Source organism: Gossypium raimondii, chromosome 4, assembly GCF_025698545.1.
Source record: "Gossypium raimondii isolate GPD5lz chromosome 4, ASM2569854v1, whole genome shotgun sequence".
Taxonomy (NCBI): Eukaryota; Viridiplantae; Streptophyta; class Magnoliopsida; order Malvales; family Malvaceae; genus Gossypium; species Gossypium raimondii.
This window is the reverse complement of record NC_068568.1, coordinates 16,643,955-16,653,309: the sequence shown is the minus strand read 5'-3', so window position 1 is coordinate 16,653,309 and position 9,355 is coordinate 16,643,955. Positions and strand designations below refer to the sequence as shown.

Here is a 9,355-nt window from a genome sequence, read left to right as displayed (position 1 = left end):
ACCCCTGACCCGTATCTATCGACGGAACAAAGTTACGGAGCATTACCGGAGTTTACAGAACAAATAGACAGAAATTTCAAACATTTCACATCACATGATATTCATGTCAGAAACTAATCGAAATCAAACATTTTGTCCCTTATATGAGCCCTCGAGATCCAAAATACGCATTAAAACCAAGTCGGGATTAAATTAGGTACTCAAAGAATTTTTCAGAAAACATTAAAATTTTCAAAGCTGCAGGGGTCACATGGCCATGTGACCCACACGGTCAGGAGACACACCCGTGTCTCAGGCCGTGTGGGCATTCGAAATAGGGACACACGACTATGTCTCAGCCCGTGTCTGTGCCCATATACCTCTCTGACTTGGGCCACACGGCCAAGCCACACGCCTGTGTGCTAGGCCGTGTGAGCGTACTGACTTGCGTGGTTTAGGGGACACACGACTGTGTCACCTGGCCGTGTGTCACACATGGCTGAGACACACACCCGTGTCTCTGCCCGTGTGGACGAAAATAGGTCATTTTCTAAGCCACATTTCTCACCCAATTTGGTATCAACCTACACACAACAAATTGCACATCAACAAGGCATTGAAAACAAGTCATAATCAAGTCTTAAACAAGAAATATCATCACATACAACCAAATATCCAAACTAACCTAAATAACCGAATACATATATGCATATTCAAATCACATTTTACTTTTCATCATTCTACCATATTAAACACACTTCAAATATGGTAAGGCCACATATATATACATCAAAATATACCAACATTTATATACCAACAAAACAATTATATACCAACATTGGCTAAATTAACCTATACATGTCATTATAACTGAAATTAGTTTACTGAAAGTACCAAAAAGGATTGATAGATAGTGTAAAATAGCTCCGAGCAGCTTCCAACCCATACGAGCTTCCGAATTACTATAAAACATGAAAAATAACACAGAGTAAGCATTTAAGCTTAGTAAGTTCATATAACATAGAATTTAACTTACCGTTTATCCATAAAATAGGTAAGTAAACAAAGCATATCTCAACCAATTTGGCCAAAAGCCTAAATACATGATCACCAACATATTAGCCATGAAAATCACATATAAATTCGAACACACATGGTTGAATTCATCAGATAATCATATTTCATGTATTTCATGTAAATACCAGTAATAGTTCATATCAAACTCATATAATCTCGTAACAGAACTATGCCCGTTGAACCATTTAAAATATTGTTGGATACATGGATAGTACACACAAAGTGTACTTAACTGTAATCTGTCAATTCATGTACTTGTATGCTCATACGAGCTGTAAACGGAAAGCTCATACGAGCTGAATAACGGAAATCTCATGCAAGCTGTGGTGTGTCCACAACACATGCAGGACCCAAACCAAATTGGTAACCCTAATGACAGGTAATTTGTATCCTACGAATTTCTAAGGTTCAATCGGTAATCGTCAAATATGCGACCGATATTTATACATGGCAATTATACAAATCAAAAACAATTAATTCAATTTAAAACATATAAATACTCAATTTAATTACACGAACTTACCTCAACAAGTGTACGTAGATACGAATGCGACTAATCAGATATTTTCTCTTTGCCTCAATCTAACTCTGTAAGAGGTCTGACAGGATCTATACGAATGAATTTAACTTATTTCAATATAATTCTCATTCAATTTAATCCAAGCCTAGCTGATTTTATACATATTAATAGCAGTCCATATATTTCACAAAATTCACAACTTTTACCATAAATTTATCGCCTTTTTTAATTTAATCAATTACCCCTTAATAATTTCTAAAATAATCTATTCTCATTTCTAATTTCTAAAATTACCCTTAATAATTTATTCAATTTCCAATGATGACTACTCATGCTTTACCACTAAGCACTTTAATAGCCTATTTACTATATAAGGACCTTCAATTTAAAATTCTACAGCTATTTAATACCTTTAGCTATTAGAACACAACCTTTGCACTTTATGCAATTTAATCCTTTTTATCAAATTAGGCATGTAAATGATAAAATTTCTTAACAAAATTTTTATATGATATTTCTATCATACTGTAGACCATAAAATAATATTAAACTAAAATTTCTGACTTCAAATTTATGGTCCCAAAACCACTGTTCTGATTTAACTGAAAACGGGCTGTTACAATGATCACCCACTAAGACACCCTTGTCAGTTGGCCAGGTGCCACCTTATAACTTCTGAGCAAATCACAGATGAAAGAATGAAGAGGAAAGTGGAACCTGACCTTAAGTAAGTATAACAGAAGGTAGAATCTTGTCCTTCTTCCCCTATATCTAGGCCCAAAAACCCTATCTAAGGGGATAAGACCCTTTCGGTATGCTAAATTCATACTTATGGTGCTTTTGGGCAAGCCCCCAGCACCTTAACAATCTCCTTATCTCTAGAACTGTGGTGGTGCACTCGTAGGAAGCAATGACGGTAGGCTCGCTTTTCTTCCTCTCAATCCACTAATCTCCAACCACCTTCTAAGTGCTCTGGCGATTGGTTTACAACTTGTTCTAGCCATATATGTCGAACTAACATACAGAAAGAGATGAAAAAGTAGCAACCATGTGATTTTACCCTCAAATCTTAGGCAAAATACCTCAAAGTAAGAAAAACAACACACAAGAACACAAAAGCTAGAAAATCGAGCCCTTGAGGATCAACAACATAATGTTAGAAAACTAGAGAGAAAAACTCAAAATTTTAACGCGAAATAAGTAGCTCTAAGCTTGAAGAAGGAGAAAATATATAAGGTTTTCTCAAAATAGTGCATTTCGTCGTTTATACGCTTCAAGATTTCATAGCCAATAACACTTGGACATGTGTCTCATGAAAGGCTGTAGTGCATCATTATTCTAACTCCCCATGCACAATTGTTCAGCTTTGCACTAAATACGGATATTCTGCAAACTTTGAGGCAACCCTTCATCTCTAGAAATGTACCTAGTACACACAAGGAGCAGCTTCTAGTCTTTCATGTCACCATACCACCCGTAGAGATTGTCTACAGATAGTTTCAAAGCAGGCCACATAATAACCTACCTTTCGACTAGGGGGCAATTTTTATAGCCCCACTCAGTCTAAACAAGTAGCATCATGAGAAGCTACATGAGAAACACTTGCAGACGACCCTCCACCTCGCACTACCCAACTGGTCACTAGGTGAATAGCCACTTGGATAGACTACCTACTCTTAGGCCATCCGCTTTTAGCGGGAACACTCTCATCTCCAAGAAAGACCACTGAGGCATAACAACCTTGTACTACCTCAGTAAAGAGAATGTCAAAGTAGTACCATGCTTGATGACAATCAATGTGTAACCAACCTACCATCTAGCCGAACACACGTTCTCTATTAACCCAAGATTGTTGATAACATGACATAAGTGGAAAAAGAACCCCCGCCTATAAATACTTTGAAGAACAAGGAAGAAAGGATCAAATCTTTAACTCCTTTACTAGCCCTAATCCTTTATCCTCCTCAACATACAATCTCCTCATCCTCCTTCTCAACCTCTTTAAACTTTTTTAGCTCTTTGCCTATTTAGGTGAACCGACCTCTTTTGCACTACCACTTTCTCCTCCTTGTCTCCTTTGCTAATACCCAGTATCAACAAACATAAACATGGCACACATGCACAATGTGCCAAAATATACATATGACTAATTTTTAATGTGTGAAAATTACATATATTTATTTTATAAAAACATGGACATGACAAAGTTATGTTAAATATGAGATGAATTGAGACATTACATGCTCAATTGAAAATAATTAAAACAAATAACATGAACACAACACTAAATTTATAAATGCATCAAAATATACATAAAAAGTAATTAGTAACGAGTAAAAATTCAAAAATAACATGAACACAAATCTATATATAATTATTTAATAAAGTTTAAAAGTTAAATAAGTTGTTATTTACATTAAAAATTATAAAGCAAACTCTTAGTATATATTTTTTCTTTTTCTTAATATACCATAATTGCCATCTTAAAATCTTTAATCACATTATTAATGCATCTAAAAACTAGCCCTCCGGATAGCTTTTATATATAGTTGTAGACGTTAATACATAACAACAAAATAACATCAAAGAATATAATAGGTGGAGGTGTTCACGGTAGGGTGGCCTACCCGACGTAGTGGATCCAACCCATTTTAAGTTAGATTTAGACTTAAATTTTTTTTATCTAGTTTCAATCTAATTCATCTCGTTTCACTATTCAAAAAATAATACAATATAAAATAAAAAATATTAATATTAATATATTTTTATAATTAAATTTTAAAAAATATTTTTATGTATTAAAACAAATTATTTGGATGGATTAAATTAAACTTAAACTTAAATTTAAAAAAACTTTTAGAATCAAACCTTGTGAGGATTGGATACAAGACCTCAAGTACATAACATTAACAATGATATATATGTAACACCTGGGAATGGGACGTTGGCAAATTCTGATTCAGGCCTTTTTCATTTTTAATATCACCAGACTCCAAAGCTTACATATTTTAGTAAGAAATTTCCCAAATTCAACAAGGCATATATAATGAAAGCCTATCACACCTTCACAAACTGGTCTCCCACTACAAACCCACACTTTATATATGCTCTTTCTATTAAATTGAGTGGCCACCGGCCAGAATGCATCAAGGGCTTTTTTCTCTCTCAACTACCAACAAACACAGTAAATACAATCTACTATCTACATGTCATTGCAAAGACTATTGAGATCAGCCACTAATGTTTAAAGAGATTAGGATTGGGGTTGATAAGTAGTTCCTTTTAGTTTATTAAATTTAGATAATGTGAGAGTTGAGTGACCTCCACCATACACGTGCTAATGTCAAAGGAAATTATCCCTACTTTCTCTGTCAACTCTCTCTCTCTCTCTCTCATGGATTTGGATGCCCTCAAGCAAAGTGGATCACATGGCGTGGCTTCTCGATACCCACCAAATGTGCCCATTAATGACTTCCCTTTAACAAACCTCTACAATAAATTTAAGTAACCTCTCATTAGTTCATTGATATTTCTCTGCGTGTCAATAAACAGAGGGCTTCTATTTGCATGGAAAGTTGAACAAGGTATGCATAAGAGTTTGCCATGAAATCTAGTCCTTATTTTCCTTACTTATGAAGACACACGTCTATAGATTCACTTAAAAAAAGTGTAAATAAATATGGGTTAATAGAGATATTTGTTAAAATTTGTCATGAGATTTAAAAGCCTTCAATTAAAATTATAAGTGGAATGAGAAAACTATTCATGTGTTCTTGTCTTCAATTGACACATTTTAAATTTCATCTTGAACCACTTTTAGCTCTCATTATATATATATGGTTTAAAAGTTTTAAATATAATCAAAATTCTTGTCAAACATATGTTTGACACAGGTTTAAACCGTATCATCCTATCCCTTACTCTAAATATTGTAAAAAAAATTTAAATGTAATCATGTTTTTATTCTGTAGACCCTTTTTTGGGTCTTTGACAACCTTGCATCACCCAACATTGCTGCTAAGACTAGCATGCATTACTCACCGTTGCTTGACAACATGGTCACTAACCACTTTAGGAATAGACTTTGAAAATCAGGTTCTTTAATCAAAAGTTAATTCGCAGCCAAATCAAGCTTCATTAAATTTAGTGGCGGTTGAAAAACTAAATTAAAAATTTAATTCAATTGATTGATATAGTCAACTTTAAAAGATAAGTGTAACAAGTCTAAAACTGAAGCCTTTGTCCCTACATGCTTTATACCATTAAGTGGCCTATTCGTTTGGTTTAGATGGGTCACTAGATTAGCTCTGCTTAGTTTTTAAAGCTGAGAGTGGGAGTGCATAGCGTGTGATTTACCTAAATACATAGGTGGATCCATAAAAGAAGGGCAAGTAGCAATCTGGCTCGGTTGCCATCCATTTTATTTTATTTTTTTCATATTAATGAAACAGAACAGATACACGGAGATAGCTTTCTTGCAAACCAAACAAGAGGACCTAATCCACCACTTTCGGTTGTGGGATTGGTGGTTCATCACATATTCACATGCTTCTCCAACTCATAAAGGAATAAAAACAGGTCTCTTAAAACCCCCAAAAAAAGGAAAGAATACGAGAATTCTCTCTCTATATGGATCAAATACCGCCATGAAAAGCCAAAAGCTATCCTACTTCAACCAATGAATTTTTCAACTTCACTAACATGGAAACAAGGTTAAATTCAAAAGAATCCAAAGAATGAATAATTAGTGAGAAAATAATTAATGTTAACAATAACACAAATTGATGGTTTGGGTGAATGGGAAATTCGATTCATTGTGACGATCATCTTCCGGGGCAGGAAGATTAAGATCCAATTGCAGCACAGTTGTTGGTTTGTTGGACGACAGATCTTCTGTTTCAGCACTGGTGCTTGTTCCAACCGTTGTTGTAGCGTTAGTAGATGTCCTATGCCTCCTCATGTGACCCCCAAGAGCTTGTCCTGAAGAGAACTCAGCCCCACATATGGAACACTCATGAACTTTGGATTTGGTGCCGTTGCATAAAGCAGGAGCCTTATTGGTTATTTGAAGTGAAAGGGTTGTATTCATGTCATCATCCTCTTTCACTAACTTCAACCGTTTAGTGTTTTCTTCACTATGAAGCTTGGGTTTCTTGTGGCTGGCTCTATGTCCGCCAAGCGCCTGGAATGACGGGAAGCACCGATTACATGTCTTGCACTGGTGAACATTCATCCCGGCCGTCTTACCTGTTGGCTCCGATGGTTTCCTTGTTTGACCTTGAGCCAAAAGCATTAAACAATAAGCCATGTTTTCTTCATCTTCCCAACAGCTTTCAGGTGGCTCAACAGCTGTGGTTATGCTGGAATCATCATTACTTGTTCTACTTTCACCGCCAGTGGAAGTCGTTGTGGTTGAAGCTATCGCTAAAGTCAGTGAGGACACAGGCCTCGGACGCTTCGTACGCTTCCCTTTGATGATCTGCAACTCATCTTTACAAAGAACAACTTCCTGCTGACCCTCCATCACCATCTCTTCTTCTGTACAATATTGAAACCCTTTCTACAGTTATCCTGGAATTTGCTTTGCTCGTATTGGATTGTATCTCCACCCTTGTGTATGTGTATATATATAAGAGAGAGAGAGAGAGAGAGAGAGAGGCAGAAAGCTGTTATTACAATAAGATGACATAAGAAAGAGAAGGTGAAGGAGGAAAAGAGTGAGATTCGGGTGGGTTTGAAGGAAACCCCAAACCCATTACTTTATCCCAACGATTCCTGATGCAGCGGGAGGATTGGTTTGCAAGCCTGGAAACCGCCTCTGCAGTGCACCCCCCGAACCCTACTTTATTTACTTCCCTTTTCTCGTTTGACTTATTCTTTCTTAATCATACCTTTTACTAATGACTAGTAAGGAGGAGGGTTGATTATCTGTACGTTTTAAACTATAAGTTAAATAAATTAGATTAAATATAAGTTAGATTACTGATTTCTTCGTAAATTATTACAAATAAAAAAATTTAAAAATAAAGATTAATTCAATTGATCTCTATTGATTTGCAAGTCAATCAATCTGATATCTCTTTCTAAATTGATATTCCGGTTGGTTCGGTCCGCTCAAACAATTATGACTCTTAATATCTACACTTCGTACATTTAAAATTTAATCTTCTTACTTTTATTTTTAAGAATTTAAACTCTTTACTTTATTTTGTTTTAAAATTCACTTTCAAATTATATATAAGAAAAATTGTACTATTAACTAAGTTAATAGATATGAGTTTTTTCTAACACTTTCACCCTTTTTTTTACTTCAAACTCATATGTTATTATTCAAAATTTGAGTATTGAGGTTATGTATAAGCTAATTAGCTAGGTTTTATTTCTTAAAACCTCTTATTATTATAAAATAATAAAATTATTTTAGAATATTTTTATATTTTATATTTTATATAAATTTAAAATATATATTCACATGATGGGATTTAAATTTAAAATATTAACTTTATTATTTCAATAAAAATATTTTTAATTTTATATTAACTTTTATAAATTTTTATATAATTATTTTATCCGTATTACAAATATACCTAATTTAATTTGAATTAAATTATTTAATTTCATACTTGTAACTAAATTTGATTATATAGCTTTAAAAACCTAAACTAGTTGGTACTAAATTCTGCACAAAGTTTGGTCACTTGTTAGGAACATTAAAGATCTCTGTAACTGAATTTAACTTTTATTAGTTATTGAACATAAAAAAGAAAAGCTTTTATTAATTAATAATATTAAAGCTCCCTTGTAGTGCTGCTTATCATTTCTAAAACACAATCATTTTATTTCAAATTTGCGCATATGGAAGGTATTGTGCTAAGCAGCAGCTTAATCAAGCAGTTTCATGAGCAGTTGACCCACCCTGGTTGTCAATATTTTTTTACCTATTTTCATATGTTATTTTAATTTATAATTGTATTCAAAATTGTAATACCCTAAACTCGGCCTAGACGTCCAGACCAAGTTCAGAGGTTACGTTGACGATATTAGGAAGACTACATTTATAAACGTAGTCAAAATGAACCCATTCAACATATTATAATTACCATAGCAATTAACTATCTATGTAATCTCCAAACATCATAATATCGTAGAGAGCTGTAATTACTAATAGTAAAGTTAAAAGGAAAGATAAACGAATTGACCGAGCTCCCGCAGCGCCGACCCGTTCAAGTCTGAGAGCCACCTGAAATCCAATCAACAACGAAATGAATTGTGGACCCAATGCGTAAAAGACATCTATTCAATTCAAGCACATTTATAAGAAAATTCCCGAATTCCGAGATTCAGTTAGATAACAGAAGTAATTTCAATTCAGATACAAAACAGATTAGTTACATACGCAGAAGCAATTTCAGTTCCAGATATAGAATAGATCAAATTCATATGCAATTATTCCTACCCCTATCCGCTACACACCATCTTCGGCCATCTAATCACACCGTTAAGGGTAATCAATACCCAACCAACCCTATACACCATAGAGTGTCTGTCTGACATGTTTATAGATATGCAGGCTAGCTGCTAGATCGAAATGCAACAAAGCGCCAGATTCATATATATACGCATCATGGCTTAGCCACTGATTCAAAGTAGATTACTTCCTTCGTCATAATATCCCAACCCATGCAAATGCATATTAAAAATATCCACAAAATGTGTTTAGTCATTCCAATTCAATTCATAAATAGATAATGCAGATCAGTATCAATAATAGCCATCATA

General features: G+C 34.3%; 1 protein-coding gene across 1 annotated transcript; it reads right to left on the bottom strand.

Moving 5' to 3' along the window:
- Window positions 1-5,968: 5,968 nt before the first annotated feature.
- LOC105767935 (zinc finger protein ZAT5) lies at window positions 5,969-7,379 on the bottom strand. The gene has a single exon (XM_012587541.2). The coding sequence runs from the start codon at window positions 7,104-7,106 to the stop codon at window positions 6,342-6,344; it is 765 nt and encodes a 254-aa protein (XP_012442995.1). The 5' UTR covers window positions 7,107-7,379; the 3' UTR covers window positions 5,969-6,341.
- Between the last annotated feature and the right edge of the window lie 1,976 nt (window positions 7,380-9,355).

Coding starts and splice junctions, on each gene's coding strand:
- LOC105767935 (XM_012587541.2), bottom strand. CDS start 7,106: ATGGTGATGGAGGGTCAGCAGGAAGTTGTTCTTTGTAAAGATGAGTTG.